The sequence below is a fragment of the Mauremys mutica genome, chromosome 11 (genome assembly GCF_020497125.1).
Source record: "Mauremys mutica isolate MM-2020 ecotype Southern chromosome 11, ASM2049712v1, whole genome shotgun sequence".
NCBI lineage: Eukaryota > Metazoa > Chordata > Testudines > Geoemydidae > Mauremys > Mauremys mutica.
In genome coordinates, this window is record NC_059082.1 from 33973000 (window position 1) to 34000657 (window position 27658).

At 40.4% G+C, this 27658-nt stretch overlaps 1 protein-coding gene and 1 long non-coding RNA gene across 2 annotated transcripts in view; one reads left to right on the plus strand and one right to left on the minus strand.

Annotated features, from left to right (window-relative positions):
- HERC1 (HECT and RLD domain containing E3 ubiquitin protein ligase family member 1) overlaps positions 1-27658 on the minus strand; it is a 217162-nt gene that overhangs the window by 109105 nt on the left and 80399 nt on the right. Inside the window, exons 17-25 of the mRNA XM_044979291.1 lie at positions 26819-27010; positions 25269-25490; positions 22783-22956; positions 16905-17019; positions 16693-16813; positions 13175-13346; positions 9724-10030; positions 8015-8135; positions 6758-6809 (exon numbers count right to left, since the gene is read on the minus strand). Of these exons, the coding sequence (XP_044835226.1) occupies positions 6758-6809; positions 8015-8135; positions 9724-10030; positions 13175-13346; positions 16693-16813; positions 16905-17019; positions 22783-22956; positions 25269-25490; positions 26819-27010 (1476 nt within the window). The remainder of the gene's footprint in view (positions 1-6757; positions 6810-8014; positions 8136-9723; positions 10031-13174; positions 13347-16692; positions 16814-16904; positions 17020-22782; positions 22957-25268; positions 25491-26818; positions 27011-27658) is intronic.
- Positions 4504-26936, plus strand: LOC123343846. Its single transcript, XR_006572383.1, has 4 exons — positions 4504-4589; positions 22795-22961; positions 25328-25451; positions 26801-26936. It is a non-coding gene; the product is annotated as an uncharacterized LOC123343846 (long non-coding RNA).

Consider the following 27658-nt stretch of genomic DNA (forward strand, 5'->3'; position numbering starts at 1 on the left):
AGGGTTTCAGCTTCTTCAACCTTCATAATACATGGGAACAGTTTCAAACAGGAGCATCCTCCTTTCGACACCAAGCAAAGCCCGTTGGATTCGCCATTTAAAAGGAAGGGCTGCAGTTTTAGGATGAATGTGCAGCACAATCCAACCCCCCCCACCCAATTCTTTGGGATGATCGCTTCACACACACACACACACACACACACACACACCCCTTGCGTGGCTAATATCAGGGAAGATCCCTGTTAGCTAAACGCGAACAGCTCAGCATGAACAGCCCCCACCACCATCACGTGGTTAACAGCAAGGCTGATTTATTTTCAGCCAAAGACAAACAGCCCAGCAGGAACGGGCACCTCTGAATGTTCCTGTAGCAGGGTGCTGGTGCAAAGGCATCTAATTAGCCCCTGCTCAGCCAGCCCCAATCAGTGGAAATAGATTGGGGCTGGGGAGAAGTCTGGTGCCTGGCCTCTGGAACTGGCTGCATCTGTGGGCCTGCTAGCAGAAGAGCTATAAAGGCTGGCTGGCAGCCAGTGCAGGGAATGGCCAGGGAAGGGACAGTCTCCAGGCTGAAGGGAGACTCCCTGTAACAGAGGAAATAGGAAGACCTGTGTGTATTTGTAAATAGTATCGCCGGTGGTGGGAACTGTATGTAAATAAAAGCCACGGGTGCTGCAGCAAGAAAAGCCTCACAGTGCTTTATTGAGGGAGCCCAGAGCTCAGCAGGGGGGCGGCCCAGGAAAGGACCCGGTTACAGTTCCCTTAAACAAATTTCCCATATTTCAACCAGGTGACCATGAATGATATCACTCTCCTGAGGCTAACACAGAGAGATAAAGAACGGATGTTGCTTGAATGCCACCAAAGTCTGGGCCCATTCACTGCAAGGTTTTGTTCTGCAGTGATTCCAGACTACTTGCTACTGGCTTGGCATGGTAAATTAATCATTAAACATGCTTGCGTTTAAACCCTGTATTACATTTACAAAGGTACACTCACCAGAGGTGCCTTCTCTGGCTTCATGGTCCGGGAGCCCGCCTTGGGAGGGTATTGGCTCCAGGGTGATGAACAGTTCCTGGCTGCCGGGGAGAAGGGATTCTCCGCTTGCCTGCTGTGCGCTATCCTCAACCTCCTCCTCCTCCTCATCTTCAAACTCCTCATCCCTGTTGCGTGAGACTCCCCCCTTGCAGGTGTCCATGGACAGTGGTGGGGTAGTGGCAGGGGCCACCCCTAGAATTGCATGCAGTTCATCATAGAACCAGCATGTATGGGTCTCTGACCCAGAGCGACCGTTTGCATACTTTGTTTTTTGGTAGGCTCGCCTCTGCTCCTTAACTTTCACGTGGCACTGCTGTGTGTCCCTGTTGTAGCCTCTGTCTATCATGCCCTTGGAGATTTTGGCAAATATACTGGCATTTCATCTTTTGGAACGGAGTTCTGCCTGCACTGATTCTTCTCCCTATACAGCAATCAGATCCAGTACCTCCCGTTTGGTCCATGCTGGAGCTCTTTTGCGATTCTGGGACTCCATGGTCACCTGTGCTGATCAGTTCGCTATGCTGGCCAAACAGGAAATGAAATTCAAAAGTTCCTGGGACTTTTCCTGTCTACCTGGCCAGTGCATCTGAGTTGAGAGCGCTGACCAGAGAGGTCACAATGGAGTACTCTGGGATAGCTCCCGGAGGCCAATACCATTGAATTGCATCCACATTACCCCAAATTTGACCCAGCGAGGTTGATTTTAGCGCTAAACCCCTCACCAGGGAGGAGTACAGAAATGGATTTTAAAAGCCCTTTAAGTCGACAAAATAGGCTTGGTCATGTGGACGGGTACAAAGTTAAATCGACCTAACGCTGCTAAATTTGACCTAAACTCATAGTGTAGACCAGGGCTAAGGTGCCACAAGTACTCCTCATTCTTTTTGAGTCCTCTTTGTTCCCCTTTTTATAGACAGGTATTATTTTTGCCCTCCTCCAGTCCTCTAGGACTCCAACTGTCATGCATGTGTTCTCAAAATAATTGCTAACATTTCTGAGATTGCTTCAGCTAGTTCCCTTATGTACTCTATGATGAATTCCATCTGGTCCTGCTCACTTGAATACATCTAAATATTGTTTAAGCTATTTTCCCCCAATTCTGGCTTGTGTTCCTTCCCCCTTGTTGTTAATAATAATTGTGTTGAGTATCTGGGTCACCATTAACCTTTTTAGTGAAGACTGAAGCAAAATAAGATGGCTGAAGTGTTCAGTGCCTAATGTCATCAGTTGTTAGCTCTCCTTACCCACTAGCTAGAGGACCGACACTTTCTGTAGTCTTTTTCTTGCTTCTCTTGTATTTAAAAGAACCTATTCTTATTGCCTTTTATGTCCCTTGGTACATGTAAGTCATTTTGTGCCTCAACCATTCTGAATTTGTCCCTACATACTTGTGCTATTCTTTTGTACTCCGCCGTAGAAATTCAGCCATGTTTCCAATTTTTGTAGGATTCCTTTTTGATTTTCAAGTTATTAAAGAACACCTAATGTAGCCACATTGGCCTCTTACTATTCCTATCTTTCCTTCTCATCGGGATAATGTGCAGTTATGCATTTAATAATGTCTCCTTGACAAAATACCAGGTCTCCTGAACTTTTTCCCTTAGATTTTCTTCCCATGTGATCTTAGTTACCAGTTCTCCGAGTGCTTTTTTGAAGTCCATTGTCCTTATTCTGCTGCTCTCACTTCTTCCTTTTCTTCAAACAATGAAATCTATCATTTCATGGTCACTTTCATCCAAATTGCCTTCCACCTTCAAATTCATTACCAATTCTTCCCCGTTGGTCAAAATCAAGTCTAAAAGGGCTGTCCCTCTGGTTACTTTCTCCACTTTCTAAAACAAAAAGTTGTCCCCAATACACACCAAGAACTTATTGGAAATTTTGCATTTTGCCGTATTACTTTTCCAACAGATGTTTGGGTAGTGAAAGTCACCCATTACTACAAGGTCTTGTGTTTTGGATATTTCTGTTATTTGTTCCAGAAGTGCCTCATCCCCCTGATTTGGTATTCTATAGTTAGACCCCTACCATGACATCACCTGTTTTTTCCCTTTTATCTTTACCCAGAGGCTTTTAACTGGTCTGCCTCTGACCTCCTTCTGGACCTCAGAACAAGTGTATATATTCTTGTATATATTTTACTCCCTTTTTCTTCTGCGCCTCTCTTTCGTGATTAAGCCATCCCCATCTATGCCAATATTCCAAATATGAGTCTTATCCCACTTAGGCCTGGCCTACACTTGGGGGAGGCATGGAAAATAGCGTAGGTGAAGTCGACGTATCTTAGGTCGACTTACCTTGCATTCTCATGGCACGAGGTCGACTGCCGCCGCTCATCCATCGACTCCGCTTCCGCCTCTCGCCTCGGTGGAGTACAGGAGTTGATGGAAAAGCGATCAGGGATCAATTTATCGCATCTACACTACATGCTAACAAATGATCTCTCTAAATATTCTCCCTCATAACTAGGAAAGAGCTATCAACTAACCAGAATAATACTAAAGTTTACCTTAATCTCGCTACAATATTCAAGCTTCCCCAAACTCCACATACATCTTAACTACAAAATTAGTTTCCAAGCCCTTAGCAGAGATCAAACACTAAACTAAAATTATTTTAGATTCAGCTGTTCACTCTTGTGACACATACATCGCTACCACTGTTGGTAGACAGGATACTGGGCTAGATGGACCTTTGGTCTGACCCGGTATAGCCGTTCTTATGTTATGTTCTCCCCCTCTAAAGACAAGACATATGCTTTGTTCCCTCCATTACTTCCAAGATGACTCTTTGATAGTCTTGAGAAAGAAAACCATTAAGATTCTTCAGACTGATATGATATCAACTAGAAGAACTGCATACTTGGACTTACATTTATAGTAAACAGAAAATTGCCCTCCTAACCTCTTCCAAATCAAGTGCCATTCATCTTCTGGGTTAGAGTTCTGAAGGCTCTGAACTGCATTCTATGACAAAAATGTATTATAAGCATCAGGATATACAACTTCACTATGATAGAAAGATGAACATCCCTCATTAGTTTCTTCTTGCTGGTTTCAGAAAGTGAGTGAAAGTAGAATGAAAACTCTCTAAAAACGGCTGAATTCATGTTGTAATAAATGGACCTACAAATTTACCCTAATTGTAAGCTCAACTTGTGAAAAGTGGATAAAGGTTCATGAATTGCCACAATGAGCTATTATATAAAACTATTTAAGAAAAGATGTGAAAAGGAGAGAGAAAGACTGAATTAATTTAAACAAAAAGTTTACTGATATAATCTTAACACAGTCTTTGAATTTAACTGGTGAACAAGAGGACCAGAAAATAATGAGATGGGCTATTTCATTCATCACTCCTTTTTGAAGCCCTTAAAAAGATACTTTCAGGAAGAACAGTGAGAAGAACTTTTTATCATCACTGCTGCTGTGATGGAAGGATTGTTGCCATGACGTCAGACCTTGATATTCCATGGGGCATGCTTGACCATGATCGCTGCACCAGAAAAGATGCCAACCTGAAACGTTAGATCCCGCTGTCTTCTCCTCCCTCAGGTGCTCCTTTTTGCTCCTTATCTTCCTCCTGTCCTACCTCTATCCTGCTCTCTCTCTGTTTTTAACTGGATCCTGAAATCAATCGTACTGCACAGTGCCAGCACTGTGGCACTGTGATGAGATGGTCCATACAGCTCTGCTCAGCCTGAGGACCAGGGAAGGAAAGGGACCTGACCAGACCAGTCAGATGATGTCCCTGATGAGTTTGATGAGCTGGCGTCCACAGCCACAGCTGTCATGATCAACCTACTGTGATTAATGTGCATAAGCCTTGTCAATTAGTGTCAGGCTAAGTACTGTTAGGCCTCAAACTTCCGGAAGTTGTAAGAAGCGAGTACAGTAAAATCCTGCAAGCATAAGCATAATCTATCTAGAAAGCTTTATAGACTAAAAAGGAAACTCTGTCAAGGTAGATACAGACTTGTGGTTACTATGCTCTGCAACCAAATACCTCTTTAAGCTGAACCAAGCATTTTTGAGTCTAGCAAATTGACCACAACTAGCCACATACAGAAGAGATGAGCTGGGCACAGGTGCACAGTTCATAAGTTCAAAACCACCACAAATGCCACCCTGGAATATTTGGCCACCTTGATTTGTTGACTTGTTTTGAAGCACGGCCAGCAAATATCGTATAAATAAGATGCAGAGGCGCAAGTGTGTGTGTGTGTTGTTGACCTAGAAGAGATTGCTCTTTGTCAGGCTCACATACACCCCCTGAACCAAAGGGACTTGCGCTTCGCTGACTATCTGTACCTGGCCAGTGCAGGAAATGGTCAACTGAAAGGTAACGTATCTTTGGACGAAAGCAGGGTGAGGTATGAATTAAAACGGTCTGGTGATGTTCGAGCTGGTTAATCTTAAGTCTGTATTAATACGATAGGTTTAATCAATATATAGTAACTGTATATGTTTTGCGCCTTGCTGGAAACAGGTACAGCGTTGGTAAAGTTAGTAGTTTATAAATCATAGTAGTTTTGCAAGCCGCTGTGCCTGTCTTCAGTATAAGTTACCATCAAGTTATCATAAAAGTCAATAAAAGTTTATAAATTGATTAGATAAAGTTATAAATAGGTTAAGGCTACTAAAATTAAAGTCATTAGGCACATTGTCATTAGGCACATTCTGTCTGTGTTGCCTTTATAGTCAAAAGTCATTAAAAACCTTTCTTAAGAAATAATTAGTTGTTAGTTTCTCTTTTGCGGACACCACTCAACCTCATTACATCTGTGTTGGGTGGTGGGAAGTAGCGATCACCCGGAGCCCCACTAAGGCCCTAACAGGAGTCCTCCTAGGGCTCTGATGTGCGCCTCCACCTTCCATTACTCTCCATACCTACCAACCCAAAGCATCCATCTGTGACAGAGCAGCCACCCTATATCCTGAGAACATCAACAAAATCCATATTTCCCCCATCTTTACTATCCTATTTATTCTCTCCCTTCTGTGTGTGTCTGTTTTGTCTAAGGCAGGAAAATGACTATCATTCTCAATTCAGAACTGAACAGCAGAACTTTCTCCTCGACCAGGAAGGACTATTAGACCGAATAAGAGACTTTAACCAATATTCACTGTCCCCAGAAAGGACTTTGATAGGTTTTGATTAAGTTTGTTTTGGATAAACAATCAATTTAAGTTCTAATGCTTTTTACCTCATTTTATTTTCCTTTTGTGTGTTTCAATCAATAAATTTCTTAAGTTTGGTCTGAGTTTTATAATGTGTTTGGCACGGTATTAAGCAGGCTGAGGACTCTGTATGTCAATCCCCAGACCTTGTTTAACGTTGGACAGTAATTGAGTTGTGCTAACACCTTTATCCTCTATAGTCCATTTAAATTAATAAAACAGCTCTCACTAGCTCCTAAGAAATATCCCACTAGGAAAAGATATATACAGTGCGTTCTAGAACTTACCAATCAGACATCTTTGCCACACAAATACATGATCAAAGAGTGGTTATTTATGGTCAACAGTAATTTTTAAGAGACTTTAAAAATTCTAATTTTTTTAAAATAGAACAATTTTCATGAACCATTCTAATGAGCTAAGATCATATATATGATACTTCAGAAACAAGTTATTTCATGTGAATCTAAAGGTACTTTTAAAAACACTGAAAGCAAGTTTAAAATGTACTAGTTTACACCAATATATTAATAAAAGCTTACCCCTCTTTCTATGTGAGGATGCCAAATCCAAATCAACATTTCGTCTTCCACTCTAGATTTAAAAGAATTAATACAAAACCTCATTTCTCTATCTAATTGTACAAGAAAAAGTATCTCAAGATTTAGGCTTTCTTAAAGCTTTTCAGTACTAAGTGAAACGAGACAAAGCAAAGCATTTTATTTTAGTTAAAACAATCTGAGTTTTAAATAACACGACAGAGAACATACCACATTTCTGAAGAAATAATTACTGTAACTGCCATAACTTAAAAAAAAAGGGGAAAGACTCTTAAGAAAACTTCATGATCCACATGAGCATGCTAGTCTGGGAGACATGTAAATCTAAAATCATGTTCCTCAGAATACTCCAATTCTTCATTTAACCAGATTTCTAAGCCTTTGGGGGAAAAAAACTGTAGTGCATAGCTTTGGCTGTGTAAATGTCACTACTGCTCACGAATAAGGCTCCGTGTTTGTCAGGGAGGTCACGGATTCTGTGACTTTCCCTGACCTCCGTGACTTCTGCAGTGGCTGGTGTGGCAGGCCTGGGGGCCACCTGAGCAACTCTGGCAGTCTCCAGGCCAGGAGCATGGGCTGCTGCTGGGGCAGTCTCCCCCCACCCGCAGCAGCAGGAGTTTGGGTGTGAGGGGGCTCAGGGCTGGGGATTGGGGTGCGAGGCGGTGCTTACCTGGAGGGGAGGAGGGCACTCCCCACCCTCAGAGCCTAGCTCCATGTGCTGCCTCTGTCAGCAGGCATCGTCCTTGCAGCTGCCATTGGCTGCATTTCCCAGACAATGGGAGCTGCAGAACCAGGGCTTGGGGCAGAGCAGAGGCAGCATGTGGAGCTCAGGAGCCGGGTAGGGAGCCTGCCCCAGCCCTGCCAACCCTCTTCCCGGGCTGCGCCCCTGAGCACCACCACCCCCAAGTTTTAGTCAGTGGTATATAGTAAAAGTCATGGACAGGTCACGGGCCGTGAATTTTTGTTTACTGCCCATGACCTGTCTGTGACTTTTAATAAAAATACCCATGACTAAAATGTAGCCTTACTCATGAACAACAAAAAGCAACCTAAACTAACCTATAATCATTTGTTACCCCAATAGCAATGTAGGTGGTTTGCAGTGGTCTCCTCTGTATATCCACTGCAAATTCATAATGCTTCTAAGCAAAATGGTACATGTTAAAGATATCTTTTATATCTGAAAAAATACAGATGTAAGACTGAAACTGTATAAAACATCAAGTTAGTTTTACCTACCAGTGAGTAACCCTCTTCATCTGATTCAGGCTGAGATAAATCAGATTCACTCCTTGATTTGATCAGCCTATAGTTTGAACTAGTGTGGGTGGAACGACTCTCTGCAGTAAGACTTTCACTCCTGCCTCACAAACATACGCATATAAAAGAGAAAATTATTTCACAAATGCTCTTTGTAGAATACAAAACTAAAGTAAATTAGCAGCCATAAGTTGTTGTACAAAGTCTCTGCTACAAATATTAATTTCAGGGTATAATATTCAGAAACTAAACTTTGTATATGAACATAAAAAGTGTGTATACTACCTACCTGTATCACCATTAATGTTTATATCAGACACAAAAGTAAGCACTGATAGTCAAATATTGATTCAGCTGGCAACACAGCTTTATTTGGGAGAAGTCTAACGAGGATTGTCTCAAGGCCAAAAGGAGACAGGAATAAGATGTGAAAGGGCTTGCAAATGTTTACTAATACCCTCTATTAGCATATATTATTGCTCCTCAGCACTCTTACTGGTCAGCAGATGTGACAGCAGCCTGAGATGATTAATTTCCCTGAGCTCTTCGGTAAGTGTTATATACAATAATGTTCAGTATGCAGAAACACTTAGATTTCTAGCAGAGGGGATATGGCAACAGACAAGGAAAGGCACTATATTCATTTAAGACCCACCCATTAAGTGAATCCTAAGGTCGATATGCTGAAGATGAAAGCCACTTTGACACCACCACCAGACACAGCTGCCCATGTTTTAATGACTGGACTCCCAGCAAACAGTCAAAAAGAATAAAAATGGAAGTGAAATTAAAAAGTCTTCTTTATAAATTTCTATTAAAATTTCAGTTTAAATACAGTTTAATGTGAAACAGTCTAAGAAAAGCTAAAAACACTGAGAGGCTTTTAGTATAACTATACTGAGCAGTGTGACAGATGTTAAAAAGGACAAAGTCAAGATAGGTTAAAAAACTACATCTGTGTTACTAGCAATACCTTAGATTATTAAAATTAAATATTTTTTAAAATACACTCGACTACCAGAATTTATACTGTTTACGTCACATGCTGTTTCACTCCAATTTAGACAATGAAACCAGTTGCCTTCCTTTCTGGTTTTCATGCATCTGGCTAACAAAATTCTTTGTTTTCCAGGAAATATTTAGTTTTTTGGTTTTTTTTAAATCATGAAAAACATTTCTATTCACATTGGGTTTTTAGGGCCTGTCTATGTTATTACTTTCTTTTAAAACCCCAAATTTTGGGTATAAGCGGTGTAATCTTTAGCTAACACTATATGTAAAATCCCAATACATACAACAAATATAAACAAAAGAACAAAACAAAAACTCTTGTCAAACTAATGAATATGAATTTTTCAACAAATCAAATTATTTTAAATCCTAGATGATCTGGATTTCATTATGATGAGTCCACACAGCTATACTCAATTTCAAAAAATCAAACTGTTTCAAGTATATCGTACTATATCTAGGTTGCCCGTATCATGTTGGGTTCTTTTATGAAAAATTGAGACACCACTTTCCCTCTGAACCCAAGCATCAATGTTGTTTTATCTAAAGCCTTGAATTCTTTTTCTTTGTTGTCATACCCTGAATTTACCTTCAAGGGTTATCTACTAAATTTTAATAAATATTTTTGGAAAGAACTAGAGGAAAATTAACTACTTTAAACAGTTAATGAATCCCACCTAGTCATGAGTCCAATCCCTTCAGGTGTACTAGTTGAAGGTTGCTGTAACTGTCCTTCCTCCCTTCGTTTTTGGAGCTCTTCAATAACAGGGCTTACTCCTAAGATCAACAAGGCACATCTATGGATCACAGAGTTGCATGCAGCAGTGTACACATCTTGACCCTCCGGAAGATCTGTGCTAACTCTTCGTTCCTGTTGGGACTGAGGAGGCTGATCATCAACTCTAGTCCCATTTCCAGTGTTCATCCTATCTCGATCCCGACTGCGAGCTACTTCACGGGCTGATAGGAAACATTGAAATATTTCTGTAACATGCAACACAAAAACAAGGTCTTAACTTCTAGGCAAAGCTAAATTATAATAAAATAGTCATCTTCAGTTTAGGCCAAACATTGGCATCGACAAGTGGAAAATATAACAATTTTTTTCCTAACAGTAAAAAAAGGATCCATTAACAAGTTAACAAACATAGACTAATTACTTAGTCTAGCATTTACAATGTTAAATTTAAAATGAAGGGAATAGTAAAATCTGACATGCTGCTAATCAATTCCTTCAGCAGTACACTGTAATCTAATTACTTAAGAGGGAGCAAGAAAGGGAATGATCAAAATTCTTTCACTCCACTGAATACCTTCAAAGAGCCAGAATAAACAGGAAAGCTTGTACACTGCCATTTAAAAACTCACATTTTATTTTTTAAGGTGAAAACACATCCCATATAACAATGATCAGAGCAGGCGCTGGCAGTATGCTATTCCTTGGATGCATTGTGCTTATGATAAACAAACCGCTGAAACCTCCTAGAGAACAAAATCTGTTTATATGGTACTGTATAAGGATGGCCTGGGATTATAAAGTTACGCTCAGAAAATAAGGAACAAATGCTACCAAGTAAGAGTAATAACTGGCTTTTTAAGCATGCCTGCTTCTGGCTATAACACTGTCCATCAGTGGTAGTGCAGGGTTAGCCATGTCCCTTAGAAGAGCATGACAATTAGAGAAAATGCTTCCAACTAAATATTTCTAATTCTTACAATAAACTGGTGAAACTTACTGCAGAGCATGCATCCCATTCAAATTATCCAAAACAACACAATTTCCAATGCACACCAAATTTCAGTCTAACCAAAACAAGTGCTGGTTGGTCAACATCTGTGTACTTGAATTCTTGGAGAAAAGAAATTTTCAGTAAGAAAGATAAACTTTCCAATTTTCAATCAAATCTAGGTCCACAGACCAACCAATGGGATTTGTGTAGCAGTATGCACCTGGGGGATATGCAGTCATGCAGAAGAACTGGTATTGGCAGTGGGGTAGCCTGTAAAATCTTCTCGAGGTCATTTGATTTTTCATCTGTTCATTTCCCTCTGGAGAAGTGGCTTTCCCTTCAGTCATATCTCTATTTCCGTGGGAGACACAAAAGGACTATTTTCTTCTCCCATATTGCCTGTACCAGTTCCAGCATCATTTGGCAGATGCCAATTTCTTTTTGGACTTGCCTCCTCAGAGGTCACTTTGCTACGGTGTTCTCAAACAATCTTTCTCCCGAATATTTAGAGGCTAGTAGTAGAGTTTTTGCCTGAATAACACCACTCCAGGATTGAAGACAACAATGTCTAAGTAAGAGAGATGAAACCCAGAGCTCTGGCAAAAAATCGGAAACAAAAACAGCTACTGGAATTATCTTAGAGAGAGAGACCACCTGACTATAACATTTCCTGATCTTCAGGAGTACATCAGTCCATGCTAATATTGTTTGGGTAGAGCATGAAGCTGTCAAGGCTGTTGAAGATGCTTCAAAATTCCTCAGGAGACATGAATCCACTTCCCCTCCTCCCTTTCAGAAGGGACTGTGGCTCCTTTACCACAGAAGAAAGAAATTTAAGTAGACAGATAGCAGGTTTTTGAATTACTTCACCTGGTAATATTTTCAGGACATCTCTTCTAACCATCTGGGATGAACTGGCTATTGACATTCTTTTTTAATCACATCTCTAGAGCTGTGTGGATTGGGACCAAAATCTCAGACTTGTCTCCAGAGAGGAAATACTACTCTGTGGTCTCACTTTCCTCCATAAGCTTGGTCCTTTTCATAGCCCAAACTCCGTGTTTTGAAGGATCTTTTAATGGGAAGTCTAGGAATTACAGGGCTTTTTTATTTTAAAACCAAGAAGAATCCTAATCTGTCTACCTGTGCTGTGGGAGCAAAACAAAAACAAGTAGGTTCTTCTAAGGGAAATGTTGGCCCCAGTCTAGTTCTATATCCCTCTACAGTGCAAGCTGGAAGACCCTGTTGGTGGATCTATGGATCTGGGTTTGGTAGCAAATGGGGTCTCTTTATAGCTCCAGCCTGTTTCTAGGAAAACAAGCCTAGGCTTTTGTTAGCTTCGGGTCACTGGGAAGAATCTTCTACCAAATGTTTGGCAGGCCTCTCAGTCCTTACAAATCAAGGGAAATTAGAAAAGTCTTATCCAAGACCACACCCCTCAAGCAAAGTTAAGTCCTGGAACAGAAATGAAGCCGTTTGCTATGCAGGTTCTCCTTACCCCTTGGTCAGGGTAGCCCTGGCAGGCTCCTCCCTGAGGAGAGGGGAATAAGTCACTAGCATAGAGCATATTGGGAATGTCACATTGATATGGAAACTGGCCACCTGACTATCCCTGGAAGGGGGGAGGGATAGCTCAGTGGTTTGAGCATTGGCCTGCTAAATCCAGGGTCATGAGTTCAATCCTTGAGGGGGCCATTTAGTGATCTGGGGCAAAAATCAGTCTGGGGATTGGTCCTGCTTTGAGCAGGGGGTTGGACTAGATGACCCCCTGAGGTCCCTTCCAACCCTGGTATTCTGTGATTCTAATACAGTTAGATATGGCTTCATCAAAGGAGGAAAAAACACAATATTTTAATTAACAGGCTGAATATCCCTTTTAGCCTGGGCACAAAACCCAATTCAGCAAAAACTACCAAAGTTGAAGGAATTTTGGCAATTTTCTTTGCAAGCCATATTTAAATATCTAGACAGTTATCATGAAGTTTACAGGTGGTGGTGCAAATATGAAGTGTACTGAAAAACATACATTAGTAGTGATTACAAAGGTCTCCTTAAGCAGGCATTCAACAGCGTTAGTAAATTCCAAACCAATCCAATGTTAGTAACAATAAATTTTATTCCAAACTTTAGAATAAGAGATATTTAAAATCTGTTACTACATACATATACATATAGAAAGTATACTATATACACACACACATTTATTAAAAAGTGCAGAATATTTCTTATATTTTGACCCAATGAATACACTAAAATTTGACACAAATAAACTCAATGACATTTTGGATGTCTGAAGTAAAAACCTCTAGATTAATTTTTCATTTGTCCTTTGTTAAACAAATGTACAGTGCTTTCTAGAAACCATGAAATTGCATTCCTACATTTAATGTCTACTTACTTCCGGCTGTCATGACTTCATGCTCTCTTTCCTCCTCTTCATCTTCTTGTTCTGGATGCCCCTCTTCTCTGTCTCTCTCTGCCTGCTCCTCCATTTCAGCTTCTTCATCAATGGTCCGAGTAAAAGAATGCTCTTGAGGATCAATATCTGCAGATTCCTGGTTTTCTGACATCTAGACAAAGTTGTTTAAGTTACATGGTGAAATCACTTCTCACCAAATGAAAAACTGTAATGTTGAAAAAATATTAAACACAAAAGTTATTTTCCTATGAGAAGGCATTAATTGGTATATATTGAGTTCGACAAACATCAAATGCAGAAAACTACTTTAATGCCATATTATGGCAAAGACTTTAAATACATACAAGTTAGGAAATTGAGAGTGATGCTTCCTATAGAAACTGTTACTCAGCTCTTTTGTATATATGTAGTAGTACAATGAGGTATTTGATTTTAGGCTCAAGAGTCAGACTTTGAAACTTCAACATCATAGCATCAACATGCCGTTACTGGGAAGAGTTCTCTCACTTTAAATGGCATATGATCCTTATAAGGTTTTATTCTATCGCCAGTATTTGAGTTGGTTTAAAATTACATCCAATAAATACTCATTTTATTTTCACATTCACAGAGCTGAATTTGCAGTTCTTACATTGACAAAACTTTCATTCACTTTTAGGAAGTTAAACACACATAGAACTGCAAGATCAGATGTTAACTTATCTCTCACACACAAAATGTAGCAATTTGAGGATATGAAAGACTATAGTAGGGAGATAATGATAACCATAGACCACAGCCTTGACTAGTATTATATATGTACTTTACATTTTAAAAGGGCCAGTTTCCCAAAGCTGAAAACAATCATCAACAAAACTGAATGAAAGAAAAAACTGGGCGTTAAGAAGGCTTTATTAGATGTCCCAAAACACCTACAGTTCTGAAATCACATAAGGTGACTTCTTTGATTTAAAAAACACCCTGGTTAAAAAGGGAAGTCAAATTAGCAATTAAAAAAAATATATATATAAATATATATAATAAATGGAAAACAGAGGAAGCAGATAGCAATGAGTACAAATTACCAGTTCACAAACAATCAATTGATAAATGAAATTAAAGGCATCAGTGAAAAATCTATGGCCAGTAGGGTTAAGGACAATGAGGAATTCTTTAAATGTTTCAGGAGCAAACAAAATCCCTAACAATGGTATAAATAAGGATGGTAAAACTATGTATTCAATAAATACTTCTATTCTGTACATGGAAAGAAGTAGCATGAAATATTCACATCTTTCAGTGATAAGGAAATATTTTCAAGTCCATCAGCAACTAGGGAGGATTTTAAATAGCAGCTATTAAAAATCATTTTTAAAATCAGCAGGACCAGATAATCTGCACCAAAGAGTACAAAAATATTGACAAGGAGCTCTCTGAACAATTAATGTTGATTTTTAACAAATCTTGGAACACTGGAGAAGTTGTAGAGGACTAGGAAAAAGCTAATGTTGGACCAATATTTAAAAAGTCTAAACAGTATGACAGTATCCTGGAATGCAGCAATACAGAAAAGGATTTAGTGGTTATGGTAGATAGCCAACTGAACCGGAGCTCGCAGTGTGGTGCTTCAGCTAAAAGAGCAAACAGGATCCTCAGATGCATAAACAGGAAAATATCATGTAGGAACAGAGAGATGGTATTACCTCTCTAAACCCCATTAGTGAGACCATTACTGGAGTACTGTAACCAGTTCCGGTGTCCACAATTGAAAAAGGATGTTAAAAAATTGGAAAGGGTTCAGAACAGAGTTATAGAAATGATTCAAGACCTGGAAAATATTTCTTATAGTGAGAGACTTAAGAAATTCTATTTAGTTTACCCAAGAGAAAATTAAGAGTATTTACAAGTACCTACACGGGGAAGGGATTTCTGATAATAGACAGCTCTATAATCCAGCAGAAAAAGGCATAAAAGATATCCAACTGTTCACAGCTGAAGCTAAACACATTCAGACTAGAAGTAGGGTGTAAATTGAGAGTAATTAACCACAGGAACAACTTATGTAGGGATGCGGTGGATTCTCCATCCCCTGAAGTCTTTAAATCAAGACTGAATCTCTTTCTAAAAGGTACACTAAAGCTCAAACAGAAGTTATGAGCTTTATGCAGAAATTACTGGGTGAGGTTCTGTGGCCTGTGTTATCCCAAGAGGTCAGACTATTTGATCATAATGGTCCCTTCTGTCCTTAAAATGTATTAATCTATGGGTTGGAGGCTATAACATGGTGTACATATCCCTTTCTCTCCAACTCATAGTTGCTACTTACTGTCAGGTGGATAAGTTACTACAAATACCTGATGATTTGAGAACACTCCTGAAGCACATGCCACAGCTGCACAACACAAAAAAGCATACAATGCCTGCCTTTTAAAAGTGACAAGGTGGGGACAGACATGGCTACAACTATACTGCATTTTAAAAGAGCTTCATTTAGTTTTCTTATTAAAGAGAAAATCAAACTTAGTGATTTTATGCCATGTGAAAGAACATTCAGACTAGATACATTCTGAACCTGAATTTGCCAAAAGGTAATAAGTGTCCAAAATCTGATTTACCAAAAACTGTGCATATTCTGAAGTGTCGTACTGCTTAAAACTCATTAACAGCAAAGGCTTCAACATTAATTGGTTGAACTGGCTTTGTTCTTGAATAGTAAAATAAGAGAACCAATAAGGATATAATATACAACCCAACGTTATTTGTTTCATTTTAGAGCGTCTGCCCTTGCCTGCATCTCTGCCATTGATTCCTCCTATATCCACTTCTCCCACTCTTGATTCTGCACAATTTTTTCCACATTTCCTTTTCCTATGCATCTTCTCCTCTGCCTTCAGATCTTATTTTAAATCCTTTTTTTCAAAATAGCCTCCATTTGCTAAACAACTACTATTCTGTCTGCTTTCATTCCTTGGGCCTCAATCTTTAATTGCCTGCACTGAACTTGTCCAAGTTAGACTGTGTCTTATCTAAGCTAAGGGCTTTGTAAGACACCTTATTCAAATAATGGGTACTAAATAAATAATGAATAATAACTTACTGAAATTGAGGGCTACTAAAAATGTATATATACACCTCTACCTCGATATAACGCTGTCTTCGGGAGCCAAAAAATCTTACCGCGTTATAGGTGAAACCGTGTTATATTGAACTTGCTTTGATCCACTGGAGTTCGCAGCCCTCCGCCCACCCTGGTGCACTGCTTTACTGCGTTATATCCGAATTTGTGTTATATCGGGTCGCGTTATATCGGGGTAGAGGTGTATATTCCACATTTTAATTTGAAAACATGCTTTAAAAACTTAAAGTAATTTTAATGAAGTGCAAAATTTCTAGCTGAGTGAATGAAGAAACAATTGGAAAGTGATTATACATAGAGTATATACAATATTTCATTAATAAATATTTTCTCACGATATGCAGCAAAATCCTATAATCAAGCAGATATTTTTCATTCTTACCCATCTGTCTCTTGAGGATGACCTAGTTTGAATAAGTTCCATGTTTTTGCAAGCAAGCAAGCGACTCCGAACTTTATACACACAGCGGTATACTTCTGCCAGGGCTTTGCCAGGCTGATATCTACAAAGAGCCATAATAGAAAAATCACACCTTTCATTTAAAAAAAAAAAAAAAGTATGTAAAGATTTAAACATAGTTTCAAGTTACTTGCCTGCTCTCACCACAAGCTTGACTAAGTAAATTTGTGTGTTTCAAAAGAGCTGAAAGAACAAATCTAGACACAGTATCCAAGAGTGACTCGTTACTTAAGGTTGCACTGTCCCAATCTGAAAATAAAAATGAACCATTAAAATTTACTGGGATTTCCAAAAACTAATTCTGACTATATTTTAAAACAGCATTAGTTATGAAGTTACTTAAAATCTTCTTCGCGCTAAACTTTTTGCCAATTTATAAATGGATTTAATGTTCATGAAATAAACTAAGAGTGGTGATTAACAACACACACAATGCAACAAACAAGGGGTGGATTAAAACAAAATCCTTAGAAACACCAATGAAATTTTAAATAAATCATGTTAATAATTATAGCATCATTTGCTTAAATGAGGTGTTAAGAACTAACTGAAACAAATGTTGATAGACTTGAAATATGCTTCAAAGGAGCTTTCCAGCCACACACTTTTCATTATTCTTGACTTAAAATTTTCTATTAGAACATTATGAAGATGCAGTTTTACTTCTGGATAACTTATCTAAAGACTGTTTGCAGTGCTGTTGTAGCCATGTTGATCCCAGGATATTAGAAAGATATCTTTGATTGGACCAACTTCTTTTGGTGAAAGAGACAAGCTTTCAAGCTATATAGAGCTCTTCTTCAAGGGGAAGTGGAGAGGTGTTAACAGTCTTCTTCAGAGCTCTCTGTAAGCTTGAAAGCTTGTCTCATTGACCAGCAGAAGTTGGTTCAATAAAATATATTATTTCACTCAGAATGTGTGTTAACTACTTATGCTAAATGATCTGTTCCACCCTGTATTTAGTGTGATATTCTGAGCACCTTTCCCAGACCTAAAAAAGAGTTCTGTGTAGCTTGAAAGCTGGTTTATTTCACAAACAGAAGTTGGTTCAATAAAAGATATGACCTTGCCCACCCTGTTTATCTAAAGATTGAAATTATGTAAACTGCTTATGATTTGACCTGAAAATTACAAATACAGAAACTGATCAGAATACTCCAAGTCTAAATTAGGAAGAGTCCCTGCTTAAGGACACTTAGTCTTATCTTCAAATCTATCAGTGCAAAAATTGTGTCTGCTACAGAGATACTAAATTGCATTGATCACAGCTTAAATAAAAGGAGATTCTGACTAGCAAACAAGGTTTCAAAGACATTAATTTTAGATCACTCAACTGCACTGAAATTAACCCTCACTCCTATCCATATGCCCAGGAAAGGGCAATGAAAACAACAAGATTTTCCATACTATATAGATAGATATATAAAGTTTATAATATTGACACACAACAGGATCCTGAATAATACAAAAGTTACTAAATACTCATAGTAGAGTGACAGCTTGCTCTGGAGTCCCAAATGACTCAATTTGACAACAGACTTAGTAACTCATGAGCTGTCTTATGAGCCTTTCTTGCTGCATTTTTGAAATCACCCAGCTTGGTTACAGTTGCGACAATCTAAAACAGACCAGTATTTATTTTTTTAAGTATCCTTCCTTCGTTGGTATCTGAATGTTTCAAACTCCATAGGTGTTTTTCAAAAACTGATTGGAAAAATAATGGTTCTTTTAAAACAGACTCTGTTCTCATGAAGATACAGCAATTTCAAACCCAGTAAAAAACTCCCAGTATGTAGATAAAAAATTCTACTATTAAAATCATTGCAAAACCAGCAATTACCCTAAATGCAGCTACTTTACAGTCTTACATGTTTCTAAAATCTCTAAGGCTAGACTGTGCATTTATAAACTGCCCTGCAAAAAGGTGGTGGGATGTACCTGTGTCATCCCAGGTGCAGCACAGAAATCATGACCCTGCCAATCACAATTCCTTCCCTGTTACTTCCCATTTGCTCTTGGAAAAGAAAAGATGGAGAAACAAGGGGAAATGGAGAGTAATCTGTTGCTAGCCCTGACACATGTACCCTAGGCTAGTGTGTCTGGAGAGAAGGGGCCAGGCTGCACCCATGTCCTCCATTCCTGCTCAGGAGAGTTAGTGGGCTCACTTATGTCTACACATCCAAACCCAAGGTCCAGGAAGGACATGCAGGTGCACGTACACCAAGCCATGATCTTGCCCTTTTTAAATGCTTCAGGTCCTGATTCAGGAAGTCACTTAAGCATGTGCTTAAATTCAATCCTATTCAAGATAGCATTTAAATATATGCTTAAAATTTAAGCATGTGCTTCAGCCCCATCAACCTCATGTACTTAATTACTGTCCTTATTAGGGAAGCTTTCCTGAATTAGGGCCTTATTGAGGATTGTACAGCTCTTGTTAATGTGTTTTGAGTGAAATTCCCACCCCTGAAAAACTTCAGTATTGTTGCAGGTCATCTTGAGGTCCAAAAATCAAACTTCTTGCAACATTTTTATTAAATGCCCATTTTCACATCAAACAGTGACAATTCATAATTTTAAAAATTTCATTTCTCACTTGAAAAAGAGGATGATGAAGAAAATAGCCCGTTTTTGCTACAAAACAACCTACTATCAAGCAAACCCCACAAAATCTAATGTATTTTTCACAGAAGTGGATCAGTGGCACCGAATCAAAAAATGTATAAACCACGTTTTAAACTTTTCCAATTCCATTGCAAATATTTATACAGCCATACTTTCAATATTAAAAGTAAAACTAATCTACAAAAGGAAATGTTCACATGTATATTTGGAAACTACTTTAAATATAACAGCAACCTATTTCATGACTAGGGCCTTACCAAATTCACAGCCATGAAAAACGCATCACGGACCGTGAAATATGATTTTCCCCATGAAATCTGGAGCGCAGCCAGGGGGCTCCTACCCTGCAGAAGGCTCTAGCTGCCAGGGATTGAAACTTCCTCTTCCCCTGCAGGGCCTGCTCCAGGTCAGACCCATCTCCAGGATCTTCCCCGGCTGCAGGAAGCGCAGCTCGAGCTGTCCCTCCCGCTCTGCCCCCCCCCACCCAGGGAGGCTGTGGCTCCAGCTGTCAGCCCTCCACTGGGATGGGAGATTGCCGGGAAAACCCTCCGCGCTATACCCTGTGACCTCACATTTGGGCTACAGCTTGTGGTGGTGCTGGCTTTAGATCTGGGTGCCCAGCCAGCAGCCTTCCTCGCTGGCTGCCCAGCTCTGAAGGCAGTGCCCCAGCCAACAGAAGGGCAGAAGGGTAGCAATCCCACGACCCAGCTACATAGCCTTGCGACCTCCCCCATCCCCCCTCCAACCACCTTTTAGATTGGGACCCCCCCCCAGTTATAACACTGTGAAATTTCAGATGTAAACATCTGAAAATGTGAAACTGACTAATTTTAAAACTCCCTAGTTGTGAAATTAATCAAAATGGACCCTGAATTTGGTAGGGCCCTACTCATGATGTTATATATCAGGGGTCGACAACCTTTCAGAAGTGGTGTGCCGAGTCTTCATTTATTCACTTTAATTTAAGGCTTTGCATGCCGCTAATACATTTTAATGTTTTTTAGAAGGTCTCTCTCTCTAAGTCTATATATTATATAACTAAACTGTTGTTGGATTGTAAAATAAACAAGGTTTTCAAAATATTTAAGCAGCTTCATTTAAAATTAAATTAAAATGTTGATCTTACGCCGCCGGCCCGCTCAGCCCGCTGCTGGTCTGGGGTTCTGTTCACCTAGGCTGGCAGTGGACTGAGCGGGGCCTGTGGCCGCGACTCCAGCTGGCAAGGGTCTGGCAGCCAGAACCCCAGACCGGCAGCGGGCTGTGCAGGGCCAGTGGCCGGGACCCCAGACCGGCAGTAGGCTGAACAGCTCAGCCCACTGCCACTCAGGGGTTCCATCTGCCGGCTCCTGCCAGCCGGGATCCCGGCTGCTGGACCCGCTCAGCCTGCTGCCGGTCTGCGGTCCCGGCTTTGCCCACACAGAGTGGGTACCTACCTTCTCCCTGGTTCTGGCCCATTCTCTCTCTCTCTCTGCACTGAGCTGAGCGTGGGAGAATACTGAGCACAGGGCTGGGGGTAGCCAGGAGCTAGAATGAGGGAGGGGGCTCAGGGTTGGGGCAGGAGGTTTGGGTGTGGGGCACTTACCTGCGCAGCTCCCATTTGGTGCGAGGGGTGCAGGTGGGAATGGGGGGGGGTGCAGGAGCTCCCGTTTGATGCTCAGGGTGGGGGTGGGGATGTAGGGGTGCAAGAGTCAGGATGTGGGGGAGTGCATGGGGGGTGTAGGGGCTGAGTATGTGGGGGGGTGCAAGAGTCAGAGAAGATGGCTGGGGGCATGTGAGGGGCGTGCAGGTGTTGGGGGGGCTGGGTATGTGTTGGGGTGCCAGAATCAGGGCTGGGGTCCTGGGGGCAGGGGTGAAGGAGTCAAGCAGAGGGCTGGGTGTGTATGAGGGGGTTACAGGGCTCAGGGCAGGGGTCTGGGGGGTGTGCGGGGCTGCGGGGCTCAGGGCAGAGGGCTGGGTGTGTGTGTGGTGGGGTCAGGCAGGGGGCTGGAGGGCATATGCCCCTATTCCACCACCACCCTTCCCCAAGGCCCTGCCCCCGCTTCTTCTCTGCCTCCACCGGGAGCGAGCACGCTGACTCTGCTCCTTCCCAACCCCCTCCCACACAAGGGCCATCAGCTGATCGGCTGGCAGGGAGGGAGGGATGGATGGAGAGGCAGAGGAGGGGCAGGAACCTAGCACACTATGGAAGAGGCAGGGGAGCCGGAAGGACCAAGCTTCTGCCCCTGCGGTGGTGGGAAGGGAGGGGAGAGCAGAGGATGGAGAAGAACGGGCCGGGCCAGGCTGGGCAGGATTTTTAATGGCACGCTGCTGCCTGCGAGGACTCCGGCAGGCAGCAGCGTGCCATTAAAAAATCAGCTCGCGTGCCATCTTTGGCACACATGCCATAGGTTGCCGACCCGTTATATATAGTTATGGAACCAAAGCAGTCTTTTTGGATCTCAAAACTTATGATTAGGGCCCAGAGTTTTCCACAACGATGGTATACACATCTTGCTGCAGACTCATGATTCAGAATCTTTTATTTTTAAAAATAATTATAATTCTAGCCATTATGGTTGCAATGCAATAGCCTTGAAAATGTGAACTGAGCCTGGCTTGACTGAATCCCCAGACAACCTGAAAGAATAGCTCTAAGAGGTGTAAAGTGACCCATTCATCTCAGAACCCCATGGATTTCCCAGCTCAGGAATTCGTTAGTTTTCCAGGACACCATGGAATTCAGCATTCCTTCAACTAAATTCTCCATTTTGCTGCAAGCAGATGCCCAATATTTTATTCTGTCCCCTGCCCAGCAAGCCTCTGCCTGCAATTGCTTCTTATTATCCAGCTTTCCTCATAAGAAAGTGTTACAGGATAATAGCACATACTCAATGTGCTGTTCCATGGAGCTAGTTGGCAGGAGCTAGTAATGGAGTGTAGTTTGCAAACACTAAGTAAGGGCTGCCAGAAATGTAGGCTGGTAAGCTAGGCAATACAAAGTGTCAAAAAGGGTACATTTTTTGTGGGAAATGTTTGAGGAGTATTTGTTCTTGTTTTTTCTTAATAAAAAAAAAAATCAAAATTTTATTGACCTGCTTTACCAGAAAAAGTAGATTAATTTTATAACAATGGTTACTTCCAAATATGAGCCATAGCTGTGTCTGTTTGTGTAAGTGTGTAGTGACTGGACTGAATGGCATTACATGGCAACAAAATTTATGCCATGGAAGTTAGAGACTGTTGTCACGGAGTACACAAGGCCCAGCTGAGGATGACCTGAAGCAAGCAAGTAGCTTGGCAACAGGGTTAATAATCTGAGCACTGTAATGTCATTATTCTGCACATAAAATTATCTTCCAGGTTTACAAGATCTGTAGAAGTCGCTTACGTCTGTTTTCATTTTCTTACCTTTACTAACAGCATAATCTTGCATACTGAGCCAGAGACTACGGGCTGGCTCTTTTGTACAACCCAAGGCCAAATCAACGAAGACACCAATCTCAGGTCGCAGCTTATAATCAAATGGCTTCTGTTCCTCATTTCCAGAGAGGGCCACTTCCAACAGGGAACTCATGCATTTGTCTAAAGTAAGGGAAATATTTAAGTTTTAGATTCTGTTGATTTTGATAAGCACATACATTCACTACTTTTTGCAATCTATTGAAGGGGTAGAAAAAGGACATCCCAATGATCACTCCAACATCCCATAAGGAAAAACCCTATCACCCCTGCTCTTTCTATTCCTCAGGACAGGGAATCTCCCTGTCCCCAACTGTCAAGTGACCACACTGTGCAGAGGCCACCACCCATACTCAATGTCATGGCTCAGTATCAGGACTCCTGCTCCTCCATAAATTTTACAGGGAGAGTGACAGCCATCCCAGCAACTCCACAGGAGCTCTGCATATGTTACTCCTACTGCTGTATAGTCCATATAGGTACTCAAAGCTTTTACTAAAATAAAGTAAAAAATGAGTTATCCAGCATGTTGGGGAATGGGGGGTGCCGGTAAGTCAAAAATTCCAGTTAACTAAGGGAGGGAATTCGGGTGCGGGAGGGAGCCCAGGGCTGGGGCACGGGCTCTGGGAGGCAGTTTGGGTGCAGAAGGGGACTCAGAGCAGGGGGTTGGGTGTGGGAGGGGGTGCCAGATCCAGCCAGCACTCACCTCTGGCAGCTCCCTGCAAGTGGCAACATGTCCCTGCTGCTCTTAGGTGGAGGCATGGCTAGGCATGTGTGCTGCCTCCGCCCGCAAGTGTCGCACTCCCACAGCTCCCACTGACCACGGTTCTCAGCCAATGGGAACTGCGCAGTCAGCGCTTGGGGCGATGGCAGCACGCAGAGCCGCCTAGCCGTGCCTCCGCCTAGGAGGCAGCAAGGATAAGTCACTGCTTCCGGGGAGCCACAAAGAGCCAGGTAGGAAGCCTGCTGGCCCTGTGCCAAGTGGACTATAAACTGGACTTTCAATTAAGATCAGAAATGCTGGTTTATACAGCTTTCCGGTTGGTAGAGTGCCAGATAACACAGCTTTTACTGTACTTTCCTTTCACAAATTATGTACAAGGAAGATGATCCTTTTTGACAGTAAATATGAATGTTTAATGCAAATGGAAATGGGAAATAGTACATCCACATTGAAATGATACAACTCCGTGAAAAAAGAAAGTTTGTTATTTTTTTCCCCTTAGAAAATTTGAAATAGTTGATTTTTCTGTTTATAAACATCAAAGCTCCTACACTGATTAAGCACTGGAATAAACTGCCTAGGGAGGTTGTGGAATCTCCATCATTGGAGATTTTTAAGAGCAGGTTAGACAAACACCTGTCAGGAATGGACTAGATAATACTCAGTCCTGCCATGAGTGCAGGAGTCTGGACTAGATGACCTCTCGAGGTCCCTTCCAGTCCTATGAGTCTATGATATGCTGAAGTTTATATTTACTTATAAACATCCAATTTCTTACTTTTTCATATTAAGATATAAATAAATCAGAGAGTTCCAATGGCAAACCATATAGCACAGATCTTCCTAAACCTGATTAGACATTTCAGAACTGAACCCAAAGATTTACCATATATGTTTTGGTGAAATGTCATTTATGCTCATTTAGCTAGAATCTCCTTAAAGGGGGAAGGGGGAGGGAGCTAACGAAGATACATTATTTCTTATAAGAAAGAAATATAAAGATTACACATTACACCAAATCTTACAAACTGTATACACAATTTAATATACTACAACAAAGGAATAAATGTACAGAGCTTAACTGATGGAAAAGTTAGGCCAATATTTTAGAATACAAAAACGGTAGCTATCTGCAAATTTTCTTCTTTTCTTCTTCCTTTCCATCCACTCCTAGGAAACCACAGGATGAGACTTACTTCTCATAGCCAAGACCATCCTACTGTCAATCTCAATCCAGAGGCCAAAAGCATAAATTGGCTTGGAAAGAAACACGCTTTTATAGATCTCTCTATTCTAGGGATATTTTTCAAAAGTTTCTCACTATTGTTAAGACCATTCCATCAATTGCTATGATATTGAGTGCCCTAACGTAGATGCTCTGCCACCATTTTAAGTAGAGTGTTTCCTAATCCTGCTTAGACCAAGTGTAACTGACACTCTACTTAAAATGGTATCACCTATACAGGGATGCTTAATATTGCTAAAGTCACTGGGAGACACTTCAAGACAGCTAAAAAATGTGCATACTTAAGTTCATGAAGGCTGGAAATTAAAGATCTAGATCTCCTACTGACTACTCCTCCAGCAACTCCAAAAGTCTGTGAGGATGGCAATACCCAGGCTTGAAAATGTGGCAACGTTAAACAGCAGCAATGAAAAATTATAAAAACCTACATATAGTAAATTTACATTTAACAATTTAGCAAACTACCTAAATGAGGTATGTCCATTTCCACTCCATCACTGAACAGTGGTGTTTTCAACCAATAGGCTGTATCCTGTTCCTCTGGGGACACGTGGGATCCCTGAAGCATTCCACCAAGACAGCGTCCAATAAGCAGAGCTACCGTTCTCTCTAGATCAACAAGCCATACCCAAGACTGGGCTGGCTGTGGTAAGGGCACTCCAGCAGGATCAATTAGTTCAGTTCCACCTAAAGTATTATAAATAATTAGTCAAAATAGATTTAGTTTTCTATTCTGAAAAACAAACTGGTACAAAACTCAATAATCTGACAGAACGTATTGCTTTGGCAAAATCCTATCGAAGAACATATGTATATTGCTGTAGATCCTCAGGTAACTTTTTGGGAGGTAAATATTTTAGATCTTATCATTCTCCTTGGATATGTCCAAATTACTTACTTTTTCCCCCAACCTTCCTTGTATAAAAAAGATGGTTGAAAATACGGCTGTTTACTATCATCTTTCCACTTATGCACTTTAGAATTTTTGGGTTCGATTCTGGTGAGAGCAGGTACAAAAGCCTTTTTTAGTTCCGCTAGTAATTGATTACTTTCATAATGGTCTTCCAATTTTGTAACTAATTTCAAAGTAATGAGAAAACTCCTTTTGCCTCTTAGCCATTGTATTCACCTTAACACAGTCCAGAAGATATTCCTCTGTAAATCAGTTTGGGGTGTTTATTATGAAGACATTTTGAGTGTTTTGGGACAATTTTTAAAAAATATATTGTACTCATATGTCATCATCATCTTCACCCCATACATGGCTGAATTTCCTTCCATAAAGTTGTCTGTTGAACTGATTAAAAAATACGATTCCACTGCTTCTAACAACTTTGTCCCATATTCTACTCACTCATGATTTATTTAAAAAATTGCTTTAGTAAAACCTTTGTCACATGTTGCAAATAGCACTTCTCCAAAAAGCAGCAAACATTGTCATATATAATCTGATTAGGAAATAATTCAACGGCTTGCAAATAACTATAACAACTCCCCTTCCCAAAACCCCTGCATTTTTCCCTCCATTTTCTATTTTGGAAGGAGCATAAATATTTGAGAGCATTTGTTCAGAAAAAAGTTAGTAGGCAATCTTGTCTATTAAAATTAATTTTATCAGACTCCATACCAGAAAGCATTAATAATACTTGAAAGTCTGGATAGCATACAATATAAAGGCACAGGAGGAATAACATTTTACAACAAAAGCAAAATATTTTCATGCATTACAGACTGGGTATTTTGGCACTAATCCTACATTCCTTGTGCACCTGAAACTCTCACTAAAGTGAAAAAGAATTATAGACACGCAGGATCAAGTAATTTGTTTGTAGTGCAAAATACTTAGTTTACAGCAAGGTACATTAATAAATTTTAAAGGTTAGAGGGGAGGGGTACTGAGACATTTTGAGATTAAAAGGACACAAAATAAACAGTTTCCAATTTATAGAACATATTTACCTATTTTAATTTTAACTTGCTATTTTCTTCTTTTTCAGATGAAAAATGTTACCTACCATGAAGCGGCCACTGTAATTCCTGATCTTCTAATAGGGCAGCAGCGGGTAACAGTCTATTAAGGCGATCAAGAGGTGGCAACAGATCTAGCAGATAACTCAATAAAGGCCGGGCCACTGACACGGGCAGTAACAACAATGAGTTAACAATCTGGCACAGCATACTGCCAGCTGCAGATACATAAACTACATCTACAAGGAAGAAAAGGGAGGGGATGTGTGTTTATGTTAAACAAATTACAATGCTTTTTAAATTCAGCAACCAAAAATGTCTTAAAATATTAAATAATTAAATACTGTCCTTTTATATTTAAATGGTTTTGGCAAGAAAAACATCCCAATTGTCCTTAAAAGTTTAATTATTCTATATGATTTCATACTGTGAAATAGTAAAATGTCCTATGAAAATCACCTTAAAAAGTCTTTCTCAAGCATATTTTATTAACAAGTGTTCATGAGACTAAGATGCATACAAAACCCTAATTTGTAAAGTTTTCAAAATGTACCTGTGTTGGGTTTTTTGTTTAATATACATCCTCTTAAAAATCATACTTGACTAAAATATTTTTATGAACTTTGGTCAACTATTGTGACCACTACAACAAGCATAACTAAAAGCGGTTAGAGATTTAAATATTCTCCTTAACTTTATCTACATGTTTACTTTATGTACAATGTGCTATCAAATCTACCATCCGTTTGACTGCTGCATCTGTGCAATTAGTCAATTTCCCGTTTAATCGGGTTTTGTCCCTCACAGCAACAAGGGACAGAAAAACATTTTAAATGTATTGGAATCTAAGTAAACAAAAATTTTCAAGGAAACTCAGAAGCAGTTGT